This window comes from Hipposideros armiger, unplaced genomic scaffold (assembly GCF_001890085.2).
Source record: "Hipposideros armiger isolate ML-2016 unplaced genomic scaffold, ASM189008v1 scaffold_193, whole genome shotgun sequence".
NCBI lineage: Eukaryota > Metazoa > Chordata > Mammalia > Chiroptera > Hipposideridae > Hipposideros > Hipposideros armiger.
The window spans coordinates 596,953-624,924 of NW_017731543.1; the positions used below are offsets into that span (position 1 = coordinate 596,953).

General features: G+C 47.6%; 1 protein-coding gene across 4 annotated transcripts in view; it reads right to left on the reverse strand.

The window, feature by feature from the left end:
* ICE1 (interactor of little elongation complex ELL subunit 1) overlaps positions 1–27,972 on the reverse strand; it is a 51,243-nt gene that overhangs the window by 12,033 nt on the left and 11,238 nt on the right. For 3 of the 4 annotated variants that reach the window (XM_019653050.1, XM_019653049.1, XM_019653048.1), the window contains exons 2-14: positions 27,807–27,865; positions 27,233–27,267; positions 24,483–24,501; positions 23,607–23,718; positions 22,058–22,134; positions 21,038–21,075; positions 19,180–19,262; positions 18,932–18,971; positions 18,792–18,848; positions 12,367–12,453; positions 9,956–10,338; positions 3,434–8,188; positions 2,169–2,337 (exon numbers count right to left, since the gene is read on the reverse strand). In XM_019653050.1, the coding sequence (XP_019508595.1) occupies positions 2,169–2,337; positions 3,434–8,188; positions 9,956–10,338; positions 12,367–12,453; positions 18,792–18,848; positions 18,932–18,971; positions 19,180–19,262; positions 21,038–21,075; positions 22,058–22,134; positions 23,607–23,718; positions 24,483–24,501; positions 27,233–27,267; positions 27,807–27,865 (5,914 nt within the window). The other variant, XM_019653051.1, reaches the window with a different exon arrangement.

Sequence of the window (27,972 nt, forward strand, 5' to 3'; positions counted from 1 at the left end):
AGCTGAAACTTGCCACAGTTACTAAGGTTTGATGAGCCACTTCCCATATTGAAGATCCCTGCCTTTCGTTGGATGGCACTCGGCAGCAGCACTCACCATGTTTTGACCACACCTCGTAGTGTCCATACACTGAAATACGCTCTTTTTAAGCAGTCTGAGGAATTTTGACACATGAAATACACCCACGTGATCTCCACCACAATCAGTACACAGAACACGGCCAGCACCCCACTTCCAGTGAGCCTTCCTAGGGATCACTGCATCCCAGGCGCAGCAGCTGACCTCTGACCGCCACTCTTGTCAGCCCGCCTCACTGACATGGAGCACAGGTACCCTCTCTGAATGGTGTCCGAGGGCCCTGTGTGTGGTTCAGCCACGGGGCTGCACACGTCGGGGTCCGCTCCTCTGTAAGGCTCAGTGCTCAAGGGCTTACCCCTCACCTGCCGATGGACACGTTTCCAGCCACGGGCTATCGTGGATTAAGATGTTATGAATGTCTATGCACTAGTCCACGTGAGGCATGTCTCTATTTCTGCTGAATACGTACCTGGGAGTGAAATTTCTGGGTCAGATGATAAGGTTTTAATTTTATAAGAAACTCTCATAGCGTGCTGTAGTGTGGTTTTACCAGTCAAGGTGAAGAGCTGTGTCCTGTTTGGCATGAAGCCACATGTTGTTTTTTCTGTCCCGTTTTATCTAACATGGCCTTGTGTTTACAGAGTGGGTAACTCAAAGCATGAACTCACCGCACTATTTGGATCTGTTACTTTGGAAATCTTGCGTTCATCTGGTTAGACTTCCTCGTGGCCCAGGACGTCTTCCCACGTCCCCTCCGTCTGGAACATGCTCCTCACTTTTCTAAACTTAGGATGTATCCTTCTGCATCGTCACATCTCAAGCTCTAGTCACTCTGATAGGAAAGCTTCTCCGACCCCTCAGATGCCCTCAATCCCTCCCCCCACAGGGCAGCCCATTCAGTGGGCAGAGAAGGCTGTGTACAGCGCGCTTTTCTGGGGAGGGGGCAGAGCAGGAACAAGGCTAACGAGGTTCCTGTCCTTCCAGAGCATGCACTCCCATGGAAGGGCGTGACAAGGAACGGAGAGGTTGGAGCACAATGTAGCAGGGTGAGTGCATAAGGAAAGGGACGGAGGGCAAAGAATGACCGAGGGGTATGTGATGTCACCGGGTGAGCCGTGACAAGGCTGCCGGGAAAGCTTCCTGAGACAGGCCTGAGGTGAGGGGCCGGGGGTCTCGGAGGAGAGCCAGAAACGCAGCGTGCACTCTGCAGGGCCCGCCTCCCTCCTACTGCCCACCACTGACTGCCCAACGTGTGCTTGTGCAGTGTCACACGGACTGACCCCACCAGATGGGCCTGTCTACGTCTGCTTTGGTCCCCATCGAAGCCCTGATACCTAGCATGCGCCCCGTAACTATTTGTTGAATAAATCAGTGACTAAAAGAGTAAATAAAGAAATGAAGAGGGCAAAAGCCAGAGCAGCCTCGTTCCCAACTCTAAAGTGATGCACACACTCGCCCACCCTGATGTGTAAGCCCGTAAACATTGCGGTAGTGCAAGGACAGGCATCGCTGCCGCCTAGGTAAAACTTTCTGCATTAAGCTGCACTGGTATGTCATTTCACTAGTTAAAAGTGCCTCCACCTGGGACCTGACACAATGAAGAATGACTTCTCACAGTCATTAGCAGGGGCTGACGACATGGTAGTAAAAGGAAAAGAGAAGCAAAGCACAGCCCTCCTGCCAATTTCTCTGTGATGTTTTCTTCTTTTAACGAGCTCAATCCATCTTACTGTTTCTGCCCTTCCCAGCTGGTGACAGAGCAGTGTGGTCTGTCACTCACTTTAAATCATCCCTTAGCCTGCGTCGACTATCTGTGCTTCTAAAGCAGCTGCACAAGGAATAAACAAATGCACAGTAACGGGAGATCCCCTACTCTACGCCAGTGAAATGCTGACACAAGCAGGCTTAAGTCCCAGAAATTGTCCTAGTGGGACTAAGACACACCCAGATACAGCTAAGGCTGCTCATACCCACTGGTAACGTACAAACATGTAACGTGATTTGAGAAGCTCCACAGCGATCACTTAGCTGGAAACACAGGTCCGAGTGGAAGGAGGTAAACGCGACGGGTGATGGCACCGCGGACGTACCTTCCTTAAGGAGGCTGTAGCAGAACAAGCGTGCTCGCTCCACGTCGCCAAGCTGCCGGCACAGGCCCACGTACACTCTGCAGAGAGCGTGGATGTAATTGGGCTCCAGAGATCCTTTCTGAAGTTTCAGTTCTGAGAGAATAGAGTGAAGCAAGCACTCTGCTAAGTGCTGGAGGGGAAAAACCACAAAAAAGAGGCAAAGTGACATATTTATCTTTAGGCTACTAAAAACTAGCTACATGTTGCAAAATTCAGTACCTCCTGGCAAAGTGAGACCGGCTCTCTATCAGAAGGCTGCAGACGGCAGCAACCGGTCACAACCTGCTCAGCAGGCGAGGAGGGGCTCTGGGGGAGAAACCCACACTGCAGGCTTCCTGCAGTCACAGGTGGCAGGTCTGAGCACACCTGGCAGCCCGTTGTCATCACCACACCAACCAGTTACATGTCTAGATTCTGCTACAACTATGTGTGTGTATTAAGCCCTCTCTACCCTACTCCCCGCTTCCTGTTCTTTCAACCCCAGTGCACGCTACGCATTTTATCCTGTCAGATCTTAAAACACCAGGTAATGTTTTCCTTTCTTAGGAAACGGAGACTAAAATCTGACACATTCGTCCATTTGAAAACAAGCTTTCTCCAAGTTACCTACACTGCCCTGAATGCTTTCTGAGTAAGAGACCTATAGCCGTGACTCTGAGGACGTGCACATAACCGCTGAAGCAGGATCCGTGCGACCCTGGAAACCATCAACGCAGGTGTCAGCACGGGAAGTTAGGAATGAGCTAGGAATGCAAGTCCCAGCGAACTGCACGTACGTCTGCACAAGCCGCCCCATCCTAAGCCCGAGCACCGCTCTTGTGGGATGATAGGCACATTCGGGAAGCGAGGGGAACCCCTGCTGCTTGTGAGACTCAGACTCATAAACGTCGTGTGACCCTGGGCACAGGAAAGAAAGGCTCCATCACATGGTAATCATCTGCTGCAAATCATTTCGAGCCTTTACCAAGCCGAATCAATGGGAAATGTGCAATTTTTGTCCCGACAGATACTTTTGCTGTTTTAAGATTTCAAGTTATTTGACGAATACAAATTACCCAATCTCTTAGTCTTTTCACATCTCAAATGTACAAAATCCTGGCTAGAAATGAAGTGCAGGCCAGTGCTGGCATGGGGAGTGTCAGGCTCTGAGCTGCAGCTCCGGCTGGGGCCCTCCGCCAGGCTGCTGCCCCCGGCGGCCTGCCCCAGGCTGAGGACAGGCCACGTACCTTCTTTGCTGTACTGAACTCATAGATGACTTCCTTCTCCTCGTCCCTCAGGACAGGCTTTTTGGAGATGTTCCCCACGTACACATGGCTGCGGATGACGGGCAGCAGGTCAAAGCAGGACCCCGCGATCTTCTTCAGGGCGTCAGCGATGGCTTGGTCATGCGACTCCACAGTTTCTCTGGGGTTCGGGGACGGGTGGGAAGCTGCTCCAGCAGCCGGCACAGACGCCAGGTCCTCAGCGGTCGCTGTGACCTCAGCTTGAGGGAGGTCCCTGCGGGGGTGCTTGTGGATGCCTTCTGCGTTGGCGCTCCCCGTTTCCGGGTCTGGGGACCCGCTGTCCAGGCGCAGCCTTTTAGCGCTCCTCAGTGTACACACCGACAGGGCCCTCTTACCCCCTGAATCCTGTGGTGTCCCCAGGTCTCTCGGCTTCTCCTGGTTACAGTCACCACCAGAGCTGCCCCCCGTTTTGACAAAGGCGGTGGAGGTGGACGTGATGGCTTTGAACCCTGTGATGGCGCTGACGGGCCCCGGCAAATCCTGCCGGGCAGCAGGCGTCCCCCGCGCCAGCTGAATATTACCTTTGAGGATACTGAGGGTGCGGGCTCTGGCTGACAGCTCCGGGTACATGGTGTCGAGGATTTTCACGGAGTTCTCCTGGGGCCCGGCCACGGCAGCGTGGGCCGACGCGCAGGGGGGCAGCCGGCCGGGCACGGGAAGGGCGTGCTTTGGGGTCGCAGCACAAAACTGCAAAGGGGAGGACAGCGTCCTCTCCCCGGTGGGTACGGCGGACGGGGACAGGGGTGTGCACAGAGGGGAGACGGGTGCCGGGTCTTCCAGCAAAGACGTCATGGGCGGCACTGGGATGTCGCACAATGGAGAGAGCCGGCCCGCAGGAGAGGTGGGTGAGGAGGGACTGGAACTGGATATCAGGGGGGAGACGGGGCGCGAAGTCCTGGGGGGCGTGGCGATCAAAGGAGCAAGCAGGGGCGGCAGGGGAGGCCCCACCTCCTGCCGAATTTGGCTCAGAGTGTCGGCAGAATAATCTGTGGGAGTAGACGTGTCGGCGCTGGCGAGAACGGGCTGAGGCGGGTGTCTCGGAGCTTTTGCGTTACCTCTGTCCCCTGAAGGTGACCGGGACACTTCACTCGGATTACTTTCAACTCTGCTGGACGCTGAAGTCTTTGCCAGTTTGTTTGACTGATCTTTGTTTGAAATCTTCGATCGAGTCTTGGTTTTGCCAAATGGTTCTAGTTTCGAGTTATAATACGTGTGATCAGACGCAACGATCTGAGACTCAAAGACCTGATCGTATATTTCAGAATTAATCCTCACACTGGGTTTCACAGGCCTGTTCCGCAGACGGCTTTTATCAAAGTTGGAGCTCGGGCCACTGCTGGGACTCTCCTCTTGGGCACATGGGAGGCTGCCGCCGCACGGGGGCTCCTGCAACGGAGAGCCGGCGTCAGCGGCGTCTGGGGATCTCTCCGCGGGAGCCGCGGAAACGAGGCCAGCTGCCAGCCTTCCTCCCTCCGGGGAGCCTTGGGCGTCTCCGGGTGCGTCACACAGGATCACCTGGTCCCCATCTGGCACGAGTGCCACCCCATTTATGATGGTCCAGTTGTCCCCCTTTTCAATGACTAGATTTTGGTCCTTATTTATCAGCACATTTATAACTTCGGAGGTCACTGTGGAGATCTGACACTGAAACGTCCTCTCCGCCTCACAGCCAGCACTGTGCTCGGCTATCTGTCCTGCTCCAGAGCCACAGCCCTGGGGTGGGGGCTCCGCCAGTTCTGACAGGACCGTGTCCCCACTGTCGATCGGCCTGGTCATGTCTGAGAGACCCTCAGGTCTGTTCTGAGTGTTTTTGTCACTGGATGTCCCAGTAGCGGGAGAAGTGCCCTCGGCATCCAGGCCAACCACGGGCAGGGGGAGGTCTGACGGAGGCGACGAGGGGCTGCTTGTTTCTGGGGCTGAGACGTGCTCTTGCGCGAGTTCACTCGTCGGGCCGTCCTGCCCGACACTGAGGAGCAGCACGTCCGCGGCCTCGGGCCTGCTCACGTCCTCAGGGTCGTCGGGCTGCAGCTCCTGCCCGAGCTTGCTCAGCACCTCGGACAGCGTCTCCAGAGCGCACTGGGCGAGCCGACTGGCGCTCCGTAAAGAGCCCTCCTCATCCTCTGACTCAAGCCACTGCTCGCCACAGGTTTCCAGCGCTTCCTGTTCACCGAGTTGCTTCCTGCATTTTGCTCCTGTTTTTCCACTTTGCTTTAACTCTCCGTTCATATCTTTGTTTAGGGTTTCTTTGCTAGAACATTCTGAAACAGAGTCCCCTGAACTATAATCTCTCAACTGACAACTCTCAAGAAACTGCACCACCTCCGACGTGGACAGTCCGTCCGTCTCAGGGAGGGTGCTGATGTTGCAGTCCCGCAGAGCCGAGGTCAGGCAGCCCAGCTCGGTGGCAGGTCTGGGCTCAGCGGCACCGGCACCCGCAGCTTCGAAGTCTGTCCTGGGCGCCTGGGCAGCACTCCCTGGCACGGCTTCAGCCTCGTTTTCACCCTCACTGCAGCTAGGGGCCTCGCTGTCCCCCTCCGTGTCGCCGCCTCCTGCCTCCCGGATGCCTGTGTAACAGTACAGAGGGCGAGAGAGGCTCCCTTGGGGGACAGCATGGGTGTCGTCATGTTTCCTGCCAGTCGCTGAAGGAAAGGCAGCGGCTGTGGGGCCTGGGCTTTCACAGCGCACACCGCCAGGACTCGGCGACAGCAGCTGCTCGGGCCGCTCTGGGCTCTGCCGCACACGGGGACTGTCCTCGGCAAGGGCCGCGCCTTCCCCACCAGGCCCCGCTCTGCCTCCACAGGGCGCGTCTTCAGCGGGACAGCCTTCCGACGCTGCCATTCCTGCGGCCGGACACTGGTCTCCATCCATCCCGGACGAGTCCGGGTTTGTGGCATTCGGACGCGGCCTCTGCTTCTGCATCTCTTCCTGCACTGCGGGCTCCGTCACGACGTCTTGGTTTGGGACGGGGCAGTTTTCAGAAAAGAAAGGTAATTTGCTATTTGTGGGATGAGAATTTTCTACTGATGAAGAACCACCTGGAAACTCCAGCTCGAGTTTCCTCCAAGAAGGGGAGACGCCTGGTGCGGCCCTTTCCAGAGGACCCGCCTCCTGGACTTCCTGCGCTGCGTCCTCTCCCTCCCCACATCTCGCTCCAGATGACACGTATCCAGTCCCGGTACTGACTTCTGTCGCCGAGGCAGGCTCGCTCGTGGGCAGGATCAAGGGCTCGGACGGAGCACCGTGCGTCCTCTCCGGTCTGGCCTGCTTGGTGATCACTGACACTTGGTTCGGCAGCAAGGAGGCAACAGCCCCGAGCCGCACAGCACCGGCACTTTCTCTAGCGAGCTCGGGCTTGGACGCTGACCCCCTGGTTTCCAAGGGGACCAATGCCTTTTGTAACTGATGATGGGTCTCTTGTTCATGTTCTGACTTAGCTCTCAGCCTTTCTTCACTGCCTCTCCTCAAAAGATCACTATGGTGCCAGGAAGTGCTTCTGACAAAGCCAAAAACATGCTTGATCAAGCCGGACTGAGACTCCACTAGTGGTGTGAAATCTGACTGACTCGGCGTGAGCCCCACTTGCAGACCTTGGCCTTCACCCTGCCCACCTTTCGCGGCCTTCGCAAACACTGACGGAGGGAGTGTGCACACCTGGGCCGCGCCTTTCACAGCTTCTGCACATTCCACCTCACTGCTACTCGGCCCGTGAAATTCGGGGCACAAAGCCCAGGCGCTGCTCCCTGGCGCGTCTTCTCCTATAGAACACGCTGGTGGCTCAGGCTGCAGACTCGCTGTGTTTGAAGTTCCGGCCTGTAACTTTTGCTCTGAATGACACACTTCGGCGGAAACATGTGTCTCGTCACCACACTGAGGATGACGGTAGGCAGACGGCGCTCCCGAGGTACAGGAAGGAAACCTGACGCCGACATCACACCCTGTCGTATCCATGACGTCACCTGCGTCTTCTTCCGGCTCAGGTGACTGTCCCAGCACGAACCCTTGCATAGGTCCTCTCTCCTTTTCCGGTTCTCTGGCTATTCCCCGAAGATGGTCAGAAACGGAGGCACGGTCCGATTCAGAAGTGACTTCATTCGTTGGTATCCACTGAGTAAAGTCTGATTTGGGTGATCCCACCATTTTAGATAACAGGGTTTTTCCTTCAGAGCCCACGAGTTCATTTAATGGCCTCTGGCCAAGGGGGCAAGAACGCAGGTCTGACTTCCTGAGGGCCGCTTCCTGCTCCTGGGCGAGGCTGCCAGACACCTTTTCAACCCGCGCCCTCCCGATGGGTTTATGAAGCACGCCCTCGGTCTGCACTGACTTATCCGTCTCCCTGCCCTCTCGCTGTTGTTCAGCCTCGTCTACCATGCCTCTGTGTCTATCGCTTGTGAGTGGAGGTGACACTGTCCAGTGTTTCTCACGAGCCAAGGAGTACGTGGCTGGAGGTTCCCTTAGTGTTGTTGTCAATGTCCCAAACCCCACAGCTGTCACTTCGTTTACTTCCGACGCATTTGGAACCCGGACGGCTTCACGTGATCTGAGCTTTCTGGCCCATGAGCCATGTCCTTTCGTTTTTCTGGAGGACCCCGGACAGTCCTGCGCATCTGGTGCCTCAGCTTCTGAGACAGACTCAGCAGAGTTTCTGTGCTGGGCCGAGTCATCGTCACTGGAATCCGCGTACTCTCCAAAGTAGGTCTCCTTAAAAGTAAACGAGTGACTGTTAGTCAATGAAATGGTAGCCTGTTCCACCCCTCCACAGCCTATGCAATGCTTCAGAAAACCCACGACCCCCGCCAGCCCACTCCTGTCTCGGGCTAACTTCCAGCATCACACGTGACCCACCAGTGAGCTAACTCGTCGACTGCAGGCCTCCCGCTCAGAAAGGGAGATGGTGGGCTGGGCAGGGGCCTCTGCTCACAGCCTTGCTCCTCCTCCATATTGTCCGCCCCCCCGGAGTTCTATAGTCCCGGCAGCTCCTGGGTTTCCTCCACCGTCCTGCCAGCCATCTTCCATCTCCTTCCCTCCTCCTCTTTTCTACCTGGTCCTGTATGTACTGACAGGTCCCCAGGGGTCTGTCTGGGACCCCACCCTCCTCCTCTGCACATTCTTTAAATGAAATCAGAGCTGTGGCCTCTGCTGCACCCAAATGCTAACACGTCCTCAACGCCTGTGTCCCACCAGGCCCCGCCAAGCCACCATGCCCGTGGATCTAAAATGCACATCGCATATGCCCGCCTGGAAATCCCAACGCACCTAGGGACTAACATTTTACACGTTATCTTCCCGCTCAAGTAGGGCTTCTTCTTGTATTTGTTATTTTCCAGCATCCTTGATCCCCCAGCGCCCCTAAGCACCGCTGAAAATCTCACTGAAGGCTGATCCTTCGACCTCGTAACTTTTCAAACCGCCCAACCCTCTGACCCCAACGCCGCTGTGGGCTGCGTGTCAGTATGAAGGAGGCCGCTGAGCAAACCACTTCCTGTCCACGGTGTTGCTCTTTCCTGAACACTCCGCTCCCTACTCACTCACACTGTGACTAACGTGAAGCTTGCGAATGAAATCTGCCATCGGGGACACTTCTACGGCTCCGTCAGGAGCAAATGGAAAGTCCTCAGGACACGCGTGGCCCTGGAGGCCCCGGTCTGTGTGAACGGCCCCCAGCATAAAGCTCTCTCTTGGTGTGAACAGCAAGCCCATCTGCAGCGCCCCCTCTTCCACACCCATCTGAGACCCACCTTCCTGAGTCCCCACCACGGCCCCCCGTGGCCTCCTCCACCAGGACGAAGCCCCTTCTGGGCCCCTTCCTTCAGGCTATGTCTCCAACACTGCAGCACTCTACCCAGGCCTGTCCCTTGGTCCGGCTGCCACACAAGGTGCAACTACACGGCACCACACCCTATGTCACCTCTGCCTAGCACGGTGTCCAGAACACAGCAGACGTGAGTCACGTTTCCTGAACGAAGGCAGTGACTCAGTGGCGTCTTTTATCTGCTCCTTAAGCCAAAAAGTACAGAAATCTGCTTTAGGAAGACTGGCGTCCTAAGGAATTCTGATAAACCATTGTGCAAACACACAAAAAGATGATGAATTCATCAAGTGGAAGAGGGGAATTCAGCATCCTGGGTGAATGCATGCTACGGACATGGATATGCCCATCTCAGAAACCGCCATGCCTGCAAATACGTATTTAATTCACTCTTTCCAGATCTGCTAAGTGCCAGGCATGGAGATAAGAACAAACAACTAAGACACATTCCTCCCGCAGAACACTAACTCGCTCGTGGAGAAAGACAGAACTGCAAGCAGAACACAGAGCGCGCGAAGCCACGCCCTGCATGCCCTACCCGCTCCTCGCTGCTCCCTAACGAACGGGTTTGAGGACCGGGAACGCTCGCGGAGTCTGGCTAATGCACTAGGACAGCCATGGTACCTGCCTGGCGACTCAGATTCAAAGTGCAAACTCACGGGTGCCAGCGCAGACGGCAGTGTGCCCAGGGGCGACCCCAGAGGGGGAGATGGCACAGGCGACAGGAGAGGCGGGGGCAGTTTGAAGAAGTCCACGGCGGCCTGAAGGTCCTCATCAAAAAGGTGGTCGTGGTCGGAGAAGGCAGAACTGTGCCCGTGCTTTGTTAAAACCCCGCGATGCCAGTGCTCGTCCCGGGGAGCCCCTGCGGAGGGCCCCTCTCCTCCCACACTCTCGCATGCAGAGAAGTCGCCCTCGATCTCCATGGACAGCTCCGCCAGGCATGTCTGCACGGCCGAGGCTTTCAGGGGGCCGCGTCCTCCCGCAGCCGGCACCCCAGCCTCCCTGGGCTGGCTGGGTCGGGGTTCTTCTTGGACAGGCCTTTCTGTGGGGAAAATGTAAATATCAAATATTTACAATATCAAGAAAACTTTAAAAATCCTCACCCTATCCTACCAGTTAAAAATACTTGCAATAGCAAGTCTAAATAGAAACATAATTTAACGACACCGACCCTGCCCCCAGGACCTCCTGCAGCACCTCAGCGCATTTCCCGTAAGCTTCACTCGCGACAGACAGGACCGAGGGGAGAGGGGCGAGGGACGGAGGGGTGTCCATGAGCGCTCCATAGGGCCGCTGGCCTGGATGGCCCGTGACCCTGCCCATACAGCCGGCAGTGCACGGGAGAGACAGCTTCCTGCGTGCAGGCTGACAGGAAACACTCTTTTCTCTGACTGAAAAGCGATCTGAAGTCAAGACACCAAGCCTACCCCACGATCCTATTGTATAATGCTCTAATTAAGGAACAAGGTCACATAAATACTTTTTGCTATACAGCAACAGAAGAATGACTATAAAGGCAATGCTTGAAACTAATTAAAAAAAAAAGCCAATGTTTTCTGGGTCTCAATTTTGGTGACCTGCAGTGGTGCTAATAAGGAGCAAGGACAGGAGTGTCCTGGGAAATAATCAGAAATACCTATCTGTCATATTTGAAAGCTGTAAAAATACGCTTTACAGAAGGAGTCAGGGCTGATGGAGAAGTGGCTGATTACAGGGCCAGGCAGGGGAGAAACGAGTTGAGCCTGAGCCATCTCGCAGCGCCAGAAAGTAAAGATGCTCGCGACACAGGACGGGTAAAGCGGAAAGGCCTGCGCGCCGGTCAGAGGGCCGCCCCAACAGCGACGGCCGGAGCCTATGAACGATACCCACGACAGACGGAATTACTAAGCACGGGCAAAATAAACACCCATGAGCCTGCACTGACAGAAATAAATGAGGGATAAATGGCAGAAAAGGGACAGCTCTTCCTTATAATAAATGCAGAAGAAATTAGGGAAATACACGAAGACCGATTAGACACACGCAGTATTGCAGCAGACGAGATCCCTGGTTAGCTGCTAAAATCGGCGGGCCACAGGTGGAGACAAAGAGCACGTGCAGTGCCAGGGTCTCCCTGAAGGTAGCTAACCACCAGTAACTTCCCAGTGGAGAAACCTGGCGGCCGCCACCTTACATGAGTGAGAACCAGGAGCTTCCTGAGAACATTTTCCTCAGGAAGTGCCGCCTTCAGACGCCTGAGGGGAAACCAGAGGTGGGCCGTTCCTACAGATTTAGGTCTGCAGTGATCTGTGATTCATAGCAGCTGAGACGGCAGTCAGGGGAAAAACGCTGAAAAGCATGTGAATTGTATGCAAGACGGCCATCTCCCCCTATCCGCTCTCGGGAGACTAATGCCTATTTCCACATCTTAAGTCCTGAAGAACGTAACTGAGAGTGCGCCTCTGCAACTTTTTACTGCAAATCCAGGTATCCCACAAATTCCGTCCGTCTCTGAAAATGCATAGCTTACTGCGCCATACAATAAATAATCCGACACGACCGTTGGCATGGCGGGAAAGAATGGGCTGTCGGGAAAGTCATGACGCATCTTTGCAATGAAAAACAGAAACATAATGTGCTGACTTTTCCAACAACCCAACAGCTTTGTATGTACCCACATCAGTCCCGAGACCAGGAATGTAGAGTGTAACTAAAATCTCAGCCACAGGAAGTGGTAAATGACATCAAAAATCATTGACAATTATTTTTCAATGATTTCCTGGCAGACAGATGAAAACCCGGGAATGATTTTCTGCAGCCTTCTGCATCCACTGCACAGACAGGCCTCAGTGGGTCCGCCCCGTTCCTATCATGTTCTCTGAGGAAAGCTGCTACTAAAATGAAAACCCACACACAGGTACTGAGCTTGGTGGAAGGTGCACTAAAGAGGAAGGAGTTTTGTGTAATTACGAGTGCCCACTCTGGTTTAGTCCATCCTCAGGAGACATAAAACACTAAAGGCACACAAGGCCCGCGGTAAACACTTGCATCTTCAGGCAACGACAGGCTCTTCTGGAAGCTTCTGTCTCACCTGCGACACATCTGCTGCCTTCACCAGGTACTCTGTGTGTCGTGTTTATGCAGAGCCAGAGTTCCTTCAGAAGCAGTTTTACTTTCCCTGTGGAAGAGAATAAAGTATTGAAGACATGGTATTTGGCTCAGTCTACACAGGCCAAAAGACAGTCCTGTGAAATCAGGACTTAGCAGGACTTCAGAAAACCAGGTAACTTAGACACAGTCCTCAGAGTCCATCGCTGTGGATCATTCAGGGAGCTGCTGACGCAAAGGTCAGCCAAACGCTGAAGGCTGAATGCAGGCTGGGGCTTTTCTGGCTTATTCTTGCTGAGGCGGGGAGAATGGGGCCCAAAAGAGCAACGCTGCCCCTTGTTAATGGCATCTGTCACCTTCACCTGTGTGTTGAACACACAACTCTTTGGCCCGGAAGTGTTCTACAGACAGGGACATGGGACTGGGGAAAGACGCACAGACACAATGACCGACGTAAGAGATGGGGGCTCGACGTACTGTACACAGAGCAAGGGCGGTGCCGCCTCAGTCACGTGAGGCTCTCAGGCCATCAGTGGGCCGTGCGGTCATTAACCTGGGGCTTCAGGGGTCACAGAAAAGCCATTCATGGTCTTAGCGAAAAGGGGCAGGAGACAAAACTAGACGTATGTGTGGGGAGAGATCACATAGAAGGAAAGCAAATGCTTCGGGATTTTCATGAATTTTCAAAGGGGCCTGTCTGGGTTCCTAAAATGTTTAAGAACCACTGGCTCAAACTGAAAGGTCAAGGGGCAGCTGGAACTAAGACAGGCCCAATGAAAGTCATGTAACAGTAGAACGTTACTCTATGGTTTTAAAGTGAGTTTCACATTAGTAAATACACATTCCAAAAAAACCTTCCAAAGCTAAAAATATTCATAAAAATGTCAACAGCTTCCGGTCAAATCTGCATAAAAGGACAACCCACACAAATTAAAATTCAACTAAAAATAAACTGTTAAGTGTTGGGCAATTTCAGGCCGCCTCAAAGTTCTATTACAGTTTCCTTGAACTTAAGTTCTTAAATTAACCTGAAGCATTTACTAAAATCACCGAAATCTTTAATCCAGTCTAGAGAGGCTATACAGACCAACCTGTTAAAGCCAAGTGTCTCCACGGAACCACTAAGCTTGAGAGAGGGCAGCCCTACAGGAACCACCGGCAAACCGTGTGGCACACACGATGCAGCTCCAGGGACCGGCCAGGGCGGAGGGCAGAGGCCTGACAGTTTGAGCGGACACTGCCAACCTCCCCTGAGCCAATCAACCTCTGACGGCCACGGGGTATGAAGCACATCCATTTTGAGTCCAAAATTTTGTGACCCAGTAGCTTATCTCCTGGGAGTCAACATACCCCCCAGTCTGCTTCCAAACACTGTAATCCCCTTTACTTAAATGACCTGCCCAGGATCCCTGCTTATTAGGTAAACCCAAAGCAGCAAACAGTGAACCTTTAAGAAAAAGAAAGAGTTACTTTTCTATTCTTGTGCAGGCTCAACCAGAGCTATGCCTACCTAACTGAGCATTTGCTCACTGTATCCCATCTGACAAAAAGAGCTATCCTTTTCTCAGCGAACTAGGAAAAAATCTGCGCCTTCCTTCCTTAGCTGTGAAGAGAAGCTCTCATTAAACTGAACCGCGCACGTTCTCCCAATCCTTCAAAACACTGCCTTTCGCAAAATCGAAGGCACCTGAGTGTTTCTGGACGCGCCTGCTCCATCGGCTTGTTGGCTTCCCCATGTGTACGTGCTTTGTTAATCACGACCGTGTATCTGCGTGGGGAGGAGCCTTGCTCAGGTTTTTCCTTTTCAAAAATCTTATTCCAAGCATCTATCTTGCATCGCCTGTCCTTCCCATAGACAACCTCACTGGGGTTTTGAATGAGGCTGCGTATTTACAAACACATTTGGGGCAAATTCGCATCCTCGTGCTGGAGTCTTCCGCCCAGAGACACAATGTCTGTTTCCACGTCCGGGGCTCCCAGAATCCTCTTCAGGAGGCAGCACCGCATGCTCTCAGGCCTTTTCCTCAACGTCTGACGGTTCCGTTGCCCGCTGAGAACGGACTGTTCTAACAGGTTCATAACAGTATGGTGTCTGTTCCTTGTTTACGTCACCACATCCCCCAGCTCCTACACTGGTGCTTCCCAGCTGCGTCTTTTGATTTCCCAGTCATGCCATTTAGAAGGATGGCAGCTTGAGTCCCTGGTTAGTCCTCCGTGTTTGCTGCACTGCGTGGGGCCCCCGGCACGCAGAGGAAGCAATGAGCAACCCGCCCTGCTCCTGACAGATGACTGTGCTCTCACGTCCCACCTTCTCAAGTTCCAGTGAGTTTTCCTAGTATTACCTCACCAAATACATATTTTAATAATGGTGACTCAAGATCATATGATTTTCCTTAACCAGTTGTTACAGTATTCCTGAGATAAACTCTTAATTCATAGTTTGTCTGTATTCTAATTTACTAGATCCGAGTTCTTGATCTTGTCCTTTGTGTATTTCTCAGTCAGAGCTCTGCATCTTGAGGGGGGGGGTGCGTGTTAACTGGCTTTGGTAGTTAGGGTTACACTAGTCTAAGAGAATGAGACAGAAAGCATTCCCTATTTTCCAAAGTTCTGAAACAAACAAAATAACAACGTAAGATAATAATAATGAAGACATCTGTCTTCACTGAAGGCTTTACAGAGCCCGTCTTTAAGCCACCTGGACCTTCTATGGTGATAGAGCTTCAACCATTTAAAAAAAATTTCTTCTGTTATTTTTCTCTTCAGGTTTCCAACAACTATTCTGAGTCAACTTGGTATGTTTTCCTAGAAGAGGTCCATTTCATGAACATGATCAAACAGGATATAAATGTGTGGATTAAGACATTCTCCAACTGCGGTTTGATAGCTGAGTCCTGGTGCTACAGGGTTTTGTTCTTTCTTAATCAGACTTGCCAGGAGCTGTGGGTTTCACAGGCATTATAAAGATCCAGTTATTGGTTTTAATGGTCCCAAATCAATTGCTTAGTTTCCTATTCCATTATCTGAGGTTATTCTTTTCATCAGCTCCTTCCTTCCATTTTCCTGAAGTGTCTGCTGTATTTTCCTACATTGTTATTCATTCCTTTTCTGTAATTCTTGCTTTCTAAAATAATCACTGAAGACCACATATCATTCCATTGAATACCACATTGGCAATAGCTCAAAAATTTAATAAATGTTGCCTTATTGTCGTTTATTTCTGCGACAGTTTAGTATTTCAGTTTTTATTTTTTCTGTTATCCAAGAGGGGTTTGTGTTTGTGTGTTCAGTTACCAGGTAGGTTTCTAAAGGTTTTTTTTGGGGGGGTGGGAGAGATACTTTTGCAAATATCTTATTAAATATCTCATTTTAGATTGTAGGTTTTGTTGTCCAGTAAACCGTTTTGAAACATAGTACATATGTTTCAAAGGTATTTTAAAGAATTCTAGGTTTATGGTTTCAGAGTTATATGTAAATCACCAATCTGGCAATTATGACTCCAATACTATCTCCTACTTTGTCTGCCTTTCTGTTTCCGAGAAACATGTCGAGTCGCCATGAAACCCAAGTTGGTTCTTGTCCCTAGGATTTCCAAGCATTTTACTTGACAAAGTTTCATGCTCTTTGGTCTGTGACAGCAGCATCTTCTTGGAAAATTATACCTGCAGTCAACCTAGATATTCCCTTTTAATCCACGTAAACTCATTTCTAGGCTTGACTTATTTTTTTTTACCTTACAATAAGCTTTCAAGTTCGCATCTGCTTGGAATTTCTTTATCCATCCCTGTATATTCATCTGTCTGCTTCATTTGATTTTCAGCGTATTCCAGTGAACGTGTCAGGGATGGAGACAGCACACAAACGCCTCGCCCAATGCTCGGGAGGCCTTTCTCATGCAGGCGTCACACCAGTGCTCTGCTTGGGGGGTTTCCTTCCGTCATTTCTGGATCAGCTTCCTGACAAGTCCTAGTACACGACTATTATGACATCTGGTTCTATCTGCCGGATTCTTGTACTTTCCCAAATGCCTTTTATTTCCTTGTTCTCTTCTGTTAAGAGATTAAATTTCTTGGTTCCTTAAATCAATCTTCTATCTGTCCATTCAACAATTCGACCTTTCTAGTGGGTATATTTCTAATCATATTTTTAATATTCCAGAGCCCCAACTCCCAACTTCACAGCAGCAGCAGCCTATGCGTAAGTTCTCAGACTTCTCTAAGGCTATAATTCCATTTCTAACACTTCCTCCTGGTTCACGACTTCATACTGTTTCCTCGGGGACCGGCCCTTCTTGAGTTGGGTGCCTTTCTTTCTTGTCACTGCTTCTCCTTAGTTTCAGATGAAAGTTTAGGCAGGACATCTTTGGTAGCCAGAGTACGTTTCTTCAGCCTGGATTTTCAGTCCTGTATCTTGGCAATAGGTGCAGGTTCTCATTTCATGAGCATAAGGACCCTGCCTCCAGAGGAAGAGGGAGAGTGAATGCAGCTGTGAGGGTTACAGGGAGTAGACAAAGGTCTCATTTTCTGGGGCCAGGAGCAGCTATCCTTCAAAGCTGCCGTAATTACCCAACTGTCTGACACCCGCACCCACTAGGGGCACCTCCCATGTCATAACTAACACTCGGAGAACTAAACTAGGGGCCGAAGCCTGTGGACAAACCCAGAAACGGTTCTGGACCCAGAAGGTCGCACGCTTTGCACCCCTTCTCCATGGCCCGCTGCTTCGCCCTCTCCCTACCGCCTCTGATGTGGGGACGTGCAGGCTCTGCCACCCAAACGTGCTTTTGGAGAGCTGCAGTTTTCTCCACAGTTTGGGGCTGCGTCACAGTTTGGAGATGCGTCACATCTCCTCATTAAAATCCCCAGTGGCGCTAACCCTTTTTCGCTGTAAAGAAGAGCTATGTTTATTGTCTGCCGTTGTTGCTGGAACGTGACAGAACAGCAGGGCAGCTGCAGCGCGCAGGCAGCCTTCTGGGAAGTGCAGTGAACCGAACACCTGTCTGCCTGACTTGTAAGCCTCTTTCAGAGGTCAAGAACTAACAGAGAAAAGCAGGGAGAATACGACCAGACTTGGGATTTCAAGCTACCACAGTCCATAGCTTAGTCGGCGGATTCCTAAAGGCTTCATTTATGTATTTGGAAAAAGCAAAATGTACAACAGACTAGTCCTGCCCTCACAGTGAGGGAAGATTAAAAAAAAAAAGTTACTTGTGACAGTTACAAGTTCTTTGCAGAAAACAAAATAGCATGCAGGACAGACAGCAACTGTGGGGAGGGGTAGGAGGTTTGGTCTGAAAGAGTCAGGCCTACGACTAGCCGCATCCTAAAACGAATCTGTCTGCCCAAAAGAGACCATTACACTCAACAGGTGACGTGGCTGGGAAGGCCGTACCGTCAAGTCCCCTAGCGCTCTCAGCAACATCTATTATGAAAAGCCTCCCTTTTCACACGTCAGAGGTTGGAGGAAGCGTCTGAAGCACACAGGAGTGAGGACAGCGACAGTGATAAGTCAGCGCTCAGGACCTGAAAGGCTCGAGCTGGAAAAGCCTTAGGCCACAATAAAAATGGTCCAGCGCTCCGGATCAGAGGGGAAAGGATGACAAAGGCTTCTGAAGAGCCACCATATACTTCTACACACAGTGTAAGTGGCTTCAATCATTTCTATCTGACAGAAAAATAACACACTTGGTGACATGAAAATACCATTATTTACATTTTAAATGTATCCCTGTCAAAAGTGAGAGACAGGCAGAGCAAACTGAATCTCCCTTTTAAAAATGGAGAACGAAAGCACACGGAAGGGAAGTGAAAGGCCAGGGGTCACACAATCACTGCACAGAAACACCGCAGGGGAAACCCCATCTCTCACTGTCCAGGGTCAGTCCCTCCCGCCTATGAGATCCCACACTCGGTGGTGAGAGGCGAACGTGAACATCTGGGATGGACGTCCCGCGTGATTTCTGTGACTGCCCCTTTGCTTTCCTTGCAACTTTTGGCCTTTCCTAAGTTCTTGTCTTCCAAAAATAGGGCTTTGACTCCAGTTTTCCTGCCTGACTTTAATTATTTCTGTACATCTGGCACCTAAGAAATTTAATAAACTGACTTGATAAGTTGTAACCTAATGAGTAAACTATACTTATTAATTGAAAAGTGTGGAAATTACATCTCTAACTAGTTTTCCTTTCCCAAGCAGTATTGCTTGTTTACACTTTCATTCACTGTATTATTTTATCAGGCAGGAAGGTGATAACATAGGCAGATCTAATGAAGACATGAAATGGGTATGGCTTCTTACATGAAACATCTAGTAAGCCCTGGAATTTTCAGTCATAGGTTACAGCAACATGCAACCTCCTAAACCATTACAAGTGATGCATAGAAATAAAAATAGAACTTGGAATATACTTACTTTTATCTATGCTTCCGTAAGAATCACTTGAAATTTGTGTTCCAATATGTCTCAACTCTAAAAATGGGAAGGGAAACAGTTAAAAAAGAATTCTACGTATCAAAACAGAATTGTTAAATAAGCAATAACTGAATACTCACCCTTCTCATTTTTCTGTTTAGAAAATTCATCAAGCCTTTCCTGTGAAAACAAAGCAGTCAGTGTCTGAAGTGGGGCCAGAGTGCAGCCATTCTAGACCTAAGCAAGGGGTGGCCTAATGGGCCCTGGGACTGTTTCCCCCTGGGGGGCCATTCCTGGCTCCTGTGAGATTAGGACTCGGCACTTACAAAGGGCGCTGAAGGGCCCTGAGGCCGGGAACTCAGGGAGTGTGCATGCTGTCATCTATTACCTGTGTCTTCTTAAATTCCTTTTCAAGTACTTTCTTTTCATTCCTCAGTTGCTTGAAGTCCTGAATTTGCTTCATGGCAGCCTCTTTATTTAAAGAGCACAGTGAAGTAGGAAAGAAAAGTAATTAACCGGCTTTACAGCTACAATTAATGAAATTCTTAAAACATAATCCATTTAGAGTTTTTCTTATTTCTTAAAACTTTGAAACAAGTGTTGCTAAAAGGTTACTGTTCCTTCAGCACTGTATCAGGGGTACATGCGGAAACGCTTTCTGCTTATTCTCTCTATTGCCTACACACCCACGGAGCTGGCTCCGCCCTCGACACCCTTCACAAGGCTTGCACAGGCCCACCAGGCCCTCTAGGCAGGCCAGACTTCAACACCTGCGAGCCTCAGAAAAGGGGAGGACCCTTGTTCTTCACCATCAGCAACATTCAAGGTTCACATTTAGATGTGCTGTTATGTTGGAATACAGTTAGTACCATCCTGTTTATTTGGAGGGAGGCATGCTCTCCTCGATGCGTACTACACTGTTACTCCTTCCTGGGGTTCCCCTCCATAAGCTGATAGTCCTAACTGTAACACCTTTATTATAGATTACATTTGACCCTTGAACAACGGCCCCGAACACTTGAAAATCTCTACCTAACTTCTGACTTCCAAAAACATAATTACTGAGAGCCTACTGTTGACTGGAAGCCTTGATGATAACAGTCGATTAACACATATTTTGTATGTTATATGTATTATATGCTGTATTCTTACAATAAGCTAGAAAAAAGAAAATGTTAAGAAAATCATAAGAGAAGATACATTTACAGTATTTATTGAAAAAAATAACTGCATGTAACTCGACCTGTGCAGTTCAAACTCGAGTTGTTCAAGGGTCAACTGTACTTTTAAGGCATGTTGATAGCTTTTCTCCAAATCTTCAGCCAATTCCTCATTCCTATTTTTGATTCTGAAGCACTATACAGTCCAAACACACTATGAAGAATCTGAGCAGTATTGGTTTTATCTGAATTCATATACCATTGCTAGGAAAAGTAAAATCCCAGAAAACACTAGAGCGACAACCCTTTCCCAAACACACGTGTCACACATAGCAGGCACTGTGATGAAAGCACGCAGCAGAGTCAGTGAGCCGCAGCAGGCAGGAGGGCTGCCAAAGCCCACACTGGGCTGAAAAGAGCATCATGTGCCAGGGACGGGTCTGCCAGAGCCCACTTGCCTCTACTAAACGGTATTTCCACGTCCCAACCACCGATGAACGGGGACAAAAGGAAAAGTCGTGCGTTCAACTCCTGAAAGGGCTGTGAGCTGCCCACGTGGCTGCACCAGGCCCCCCGTGCCCTCTGCACTGCCTTGTCAGTGTGGACCCCAATCCCCAACCAGGCTGTGGGGTGTGGGGAAGGTCAGGGGAAGTGACAACCCCAACGTGGGGACTTGCACGGAAATCTCTCCATGGGTGTGCTCTAAGCATCCACATGCATCAGGCTTCCTGGTGCTCATCATAACCTTCTCTGCTAACCTTCTGATTTCATTGGGAAAAATGAAAAAGCCCCATGCGATTCAACGTGCAAAATTAAAACCTTCTATTAATTACTTCTTTTTACGGGAAAAGTATATCTAGGCTGCTATTATTGTGAGTGCGTCACTTCAGGGATTTGCACATTCCATTTCCATGCCACCCGGTGACTGAGAGGAATGCAGCTTTCAGAGCCCTGCTGACAGTGCCTTCACCGGCCACCCCGGGGGGCGCCACCAAAACCACCACGACCGAGCTGCAGCCTCGGAGTCACGGCTGGTTTGTACAGACCAATGACGTCCATCCGCCAGACGGCGACAGTGCCAATTACCTTCCAGCTTCTTCACCTTGGCCTCTAGTTTCTTCTTCCTGATAATAAAATGTTACAAGTTAAAATGGTAAAAAAAATATATATGCATATATATATATATATTATTATTATTATTATTATTATTATTATAAAAAATATGTATTACAGTTTGTGGTACATTTGCGTTTTTTTTAATTACTGAGATTTCTATACCAAAGAAAATGTCAGTTACAACGAGCATCCCTCGTGGACAACGACATTCCCAGTAACTGTCCTAAGAGCGGAGGCCTCCGCAGACAGCAGACAGCTTGCCTTCTGGAGTGCGTTTGTAGAACGCTCAGAAAACTGTCTTTTTGTCCCTGAGCCACAGGGACCTCATCGATGAGCGGAGCTGTTGTGTCCAGAGGGTCCTAGCGTCAGTCAGTCCAGTGTCCTAGGAGGCAGGGCTACTTCCGGAAGCCTGGAGGCGGCCGTGGCTGGGGAAGTGCCCTGGTTCTCGCATGGACTTCTGATCAGAGAAGGGGGGTGACTCTGAGTTACTGCCGCAACACACCGACCTTCAACTACTGGATGTGTAGGCTCACAAGGTTTCTGAACAACGTGAACACAGCATGAAACTTCAAAATAATCAAGCAGATGCTTCCGCACAGCCCCTTTTGGGAAAGGTAACAAAGGCGCCAGTCGCTATGGTACCCATTCAAGTGCTGGTTCAGAGACAGGAGTCGATGGCTACGTTTTCACAGACACAGCAGCACATTCTCTCTCTCTCTCTCACACACACACACTTCCACAGAGCTCCTTCTCTGTGCAGCCTGTTCATGTGTGAAGCTTACATAACCCCCCTTCGAATCCTTCAAGGCAGGTATTATTTCCATTTGACAGATATGGGAACCAAGGTTGAGAGGCTAATTTAATTCAATATCACAGTTAATTACAGCCAACAAACCCAAAGACAACGAACAGAGATGCACTACTGACTGAAGGCTTAGCTATTTTCAGAGATGAAAGCCCTGGTTCCACAGGCATTTTAAAAGTACTCACTGAGCATCAGTTTTCAAGCATTCTTCCTTTACACGGGCATATTCCTGATGAGTATCCTGATACAACTTTAGAGAACTCTGAAACAGAAATACATATTGTCAATTTGAAAGTCACTGACCATCAGTAACAATTTATTTTGACCTTGAAAAGCGAAATTACCATTTAACAGTATGAAGTTAACCAAATGAATAAATACATTAGGCAGGAAACCAATGTTCAATTCACTGAACACTTTAATGAACATAACCAGATCCTTAATAGACGTAAGATTAATAGTCTAATCAAACAAAGCTATAAAATTTAAAATATACAAATTTTATAAGGCAACTCTAAATCTTTATAAAACTAAATAGCTAATATTTCTGTCTCAACCAATTAAAATTCAACAAAACATAAAGAAATTTTAGAGCCTAAGATAAGCTATTGTTACTACTATGCAAAAATAAAAAAACAAGTCATTACACTTAATAGTAACTGCAAAAAGTGTGTTAACATCATCAACATATATACCCTGATGGCCTCTGTGGATGGGAAAGAAACTGTTACTGAGCATTCTATCATAGTTTAGTGTGTCTATGATACTTCTTTAATCATCACAGCTCTGAGAGATGGGCTTTATGACCCCTTTTCACAAATGAGGGGTCTGGGAGCTCCCAGGTGACCAAGTCTTCCAAAGTCACAGTGCGGGGAGATGGGGGTGCTGAGGGCTTGCCATTCAGTTCTGACCCCAGTGTGCCTGTCTCCTCTCAGGTGTGGCTGACAAGACCAGCAACAGAGGAAGACAGAAGTCAGTGGCATGGCTGTTTCTGTTTAACTTCTACTGTATAGTCAAATATGTAACAAAGACTTTCTACAGAAATAGGAAACTCAATCACTGGGAAAGTGCGAAGACTCAGAGAGGCAGATGGCGTTACTAAACTGGCACGATTTGAAGATGGAGAGGCCCCAATGCCATCGTGAGAAGAGCTTCGAGAACAGGAAGAGAGGCCAAGCATCATCCCAGCTTGCCGACAGCTTGTCTCATGTAAACCGCCTCACGTTATTAGGGCCAGGTTTGCCTGATCTTAAAGCTACGAATTCTCCTCTAACACTCCTATAAAGAGCCAAAATTTATACAAAAAAGTGAATTTATTTATAGCATTTTAAATAAACTGACTGCAACTTGATTTTAAAACGGAAAACATGATTTCTGTGCTTTTAGCTTTAAAATTTTGCCTCTTATTGTATACTTAAAGTAAAACAAACAAAAAAAGAACAAAGGGAAAAGGCAGTGAACGCAGGACACGCAGAGCCATAGAAGTTCACAGCCAGGAGGTTCCCCTACTGAACCTCTCATGCGGCATAAGCCACTGACACAGACTCAGAGCCAGTCACTACTGTGGGCACTGAGCCCCTAAACACGCCGTCAGTGTCCGCTAGACACAGTGACACACTTAGAGAGCAGCTCTTTCCTTTGTTGAGATACAGGCTGTCCCCTCACCCCGAGTATAGTACATAAGCAGCTCTCACTATCTGAAGATCAACTTCTGTGGGGAAATTACTTCAGTACCTTTTTCTCCTCCAGCTCCGCCTTTAAAGATCCCAGCTCTTCCTGACATCTCTGCAGAGGCGAGATTCTCTGAAGCATCTGTTCCACCTGCTGATGTAGAGTGCTGTTTTCCCTAAAAATGAACAATGCATTAACGTTATTACACTAAAGAGCCTGCACTAAACTAGTAGATATATCTACTGGTGATTTTCAGATTTGTTTCTAAACAAAAAAGGAATAAAATAATTTCTCTTTATAAGTGTATTCATTCCGTCTACATATACCAACATGATCTTCGTATTGCTTTTTATTTCTTTGGCATTGTGGCCGACTTCTAATAAAAATGTATCAGAAAGCCACCTGAGAAGCGAAGCCAGCAGCAGAGCATATTAAAGGGCAAGCTGCCAAATAATCGGCGCTTCTGATCTTGAACTCAGGCCTATTTAGTCCAATGAAAGGATACGTACGCCATTTTGTGATTTGGTTTATCATCATGTTTTTCCTTTTTTTTTTTGTGATAGATGTAATCAGAGTATAAAATATTGCTAAATTTTTACCTGTCTATTTTAAATTGTTTCCATTACACAAGATAAACAGCCACGTTAAACTGTCCAATTTACACAGACAATAATTATATAGTGACAAGCTTTGTCTCAATGGCAACGTGATCAGTACAAGCTATTGAAAAGGCAAACCAGGCCAGAATTTAAGACCTTAGTTAAGAAACTCATTTGGACAATTTAACAGTAATGCACATGCAAATCTTCTTTTATTATGAGCCTCAAAGCAACGTTCTGAATAATGGGTCAATCCTACATGACACTTTATTCCAATCTGTTTAAAAATCTAGGCTGATAAATGTCTCCCCCAAATCAACTATGAAAACAGATAGCTTACCTTCTGGCAAACTGCAGCTGTAAGACTTGTTAAAGAAAACTGAGAATTTTATCCCCTGATACTTGTCTGAAGATAAAACTTACTTTACAACATCTGTAATAATCTGTGTTCAATGTACATACAGGCAAAATCATAATTCCTAAAAAACAATATTCAAAGTCCCATCTATAACATACAACAGAGTGATAAAACTTTTTACTGAGTTATTCCTATTTATCCTAACACATACCAAAAGTCAAAAGGTCCACGTCTAAATTCTAAAAGGTATCTGATTAAATATATGATTACTATTAAATTCCAAGAATAAAGACAGTAAGAAACCAATGGGAAGTTCCTTGAATAAGCCTGTATATATCGGAGTCCCCAAACAACCCACCCTTCACTCCTCAGAGTCCAGAGCACCACTCCAGCAGAGTTCCATACTTACTAAAACCACATATCACTACATTCAATGAGAAATGAGACTAGAAAAACGGGCAGAACATGAAATCCAGCAAACCCTTCACTTTTACAATTTACACAATTTGATAAGTTCATTTCCCATCTCAAGCTCCCAATAAAATGTTCTAAGATAACAAAGAATAACGCCTTTAAGTTTCATCTCCTATAATTCCTACTCTCATACCACAATATAGCAAATATTTATAAACATGTCTGTATTACCCTCTATTAGAATGTAAGTTTCTCAGGATTAAGGAGTGTATTTTATTAATTCTAAATTACTGCAGTCTTTGTAAGAAAGAAAAGTTCAAAAGAATATCTGATGAAATAAAATACACTATGCCCTGCAGAAAGAGGAACTAATAAAACAACAAAACAGTCAGAATCACATAAAAAAGTAACAGATCAAGTTATTCAGGCAACTGCCAAGTGTGTTTAAAAAAAAAAATCACTATTTAACTATAGCTGAGGCAAAAGCAGATTACCACATCACAGAATGGGCATTTAAGAATAATCGAAAGTTGTATAATTTTTAAATAAATTATCCTAACAATTTTGATGATTTTACAAATTTTAGAAAAGCAAATCAATAATTTTCCTGCTTACCTGTGTAATTACCTCAAAAAGGTTGGTTATGCCATTTCTTCCAAAAGGATATAATAAACACATACTTTCCTAATATTGGAATTGTCTACCTATTTTCCTATGTAGCTAATTAAAACCATTTGCAGTAACTGTTTCTATAAGCTTTCATATGCAAAGATATTACTCATGGAATAATACAGAATTAAAGAGACTGATAGTTTCAAAATAAAGCATAAGAGATTTGAATGATCTATACTTTTGAATGTAAAAATTCAGATACAAAAAATTAAATGTTATGCCTTGATTTTACTGCTCTAACTGCACAAATTAGATATGGTGGTACCGAAGCATGTGTGAGCTCAAAGGCACCAGAAGAAAGCCAGGAGCATGTGGTGACGGCCCACGGTGGGCAGCAGGACCGGCCCGGTGCAGAGGGGCATCTGCACCAGGACTGGACACGGATGCGTGTCCTCAGGAGGACACTTTCTTTTCATGGGGCAGGTCCAGTTCGGGGGAAGGGTGATCACCACAGATGCGGGGGGACCAATCACTACTTTCACCCTGCCGGGGAAATATTTAACCAGAGGCCAACCACGTACACCGCTGGTGCGCTGCACGGTTACTGAACAAACGTGACCGTAAGCACGAGCATGGTCCTGTGAATACAAAGGACGCTGTGACTTGGGACATACACATGAACTCTTACAAGTCACTCACTGATAAACAGAAGTCAGTTCGGTGGCGTTCTGAGCATTCCCACACTGCCCTCCGTTCTTGCAGAAATCCCAGAGTTTTCTGACAGTATCCTACTCAGCTTCACATTACTTGTGAGCCTGAAGGATTTGTGGCCCGGCCTCAGTACCAATGAAATGACCTGCTACTCATTAAAAGGCTCCTATGACCCAGCAATCCCTTGTCTGGGTATCTACTCAAAATATCTGAAAACATTTATTCGTAAAGATACATGTACCCCTATGTTCACTGCAGCATTACTCATGGTGGCCAAGACAAGGAAACAACCAAAGTGTCTTTCAGTAGATGACTGGATAAAGATGTGGTTCACATATACAATGGATACTACTCAGCCATAGAAAAGATGAAATACTGCCATTTGTGACAACATGGATGGATCCTGACAATATCCTAAACGAAATAAGTCAGAAAGAAAAAGTCAAGAACCATGTGATTTCACTGACATGTGGGATATAAAACTGAAAGCAACAAAGGAACAAGACAAACAAAAACTCATAGACACAGACAATAGTTTAGTGGTTACCAGAGGGTAAGGGATGAGGGGTGGTAGAAGAGGGTCAAGGGGGTCAAATATATGGTGATGGAAGGAGAATTGACTCTGGGAGGTGAACATACAATGTGATATACAGAAGATGTATTACAGAATTGTACACTTGAAACCTATATAATTTTACTAACCAGTATCACCCAAATAAATTTAATTAAAATAACACTTAAAAAAAAGCTTATGGCACCTTAAGAAAATCAAAATCAATGACAAAAACAAAATAAATTATAAAATGAGGAGATGAGCAGTCTTTACCATGAAATTTATTAACAGTAAAAGACCAGCTGATTATTCTCCTTGTTAGAAATATTCCCTACTTTGAGCCTGTAAATACTGCCTTCCAAAAGATAACTATGAAAACTCTCACATTTCTTTAAGAAATCATAATTGAAAAATGCAATTGAAAAGGCCAGTAAAAGGATATCATCACATTTCTTCTGATACTCTGTTAACAAATTGCTGCAACAAAGAAAATAATTGTTACTCTTATTAATCTAGAAAACATACTGTGTTAAAATCAGGTTTCAAAATATGCAAGGCACCTTTCTTCCTTTGTAACAAATTTGTTTAATTAAATATATATACACACATACATGTTACCTCAAATTCCTTAAAACACAGCAGCATTATATGAGCTTTTAATTTAAAATCTCCTTGATCTAAGTAATATCTTATAAATTCATGTGACTTTTATAGAATTAAAAACAAAACAAAACAGAACATTAACTATCACAACATGGCTATGGAATAATGAGGACATCTGAAATCCAGTGCTAAAGCTAAGAAGGCTTTGAAACAGGAAACAGCTTTAAAAACATTTCCAGTTTAGCAAAAATCACTTCCTAACCCATGGACCTTGCTGTAAAGGCCCATACACAGGACTTTCATTATAATCATTCCCACACAGGCCTCAGAGGGAAACTCAAGTTCTCCTTTCAGACCTCTAGCTTGTTGGTCAGATTTACCAAGTTCAGCCAAACACGTGGAAACATACTCACTCTGTATTAATAATTTTTTGCTTCAAGGCAATTAATGCTTCAACATATTCATTTAAATTCTGAAAGAAAAAGAAACATTACAGTCAGCTACTTGTTTTTATAGATGACTTTAAATATAATTTTTTTCTGTAACATGTAATTTATGATGAAATACAGACATACTGTT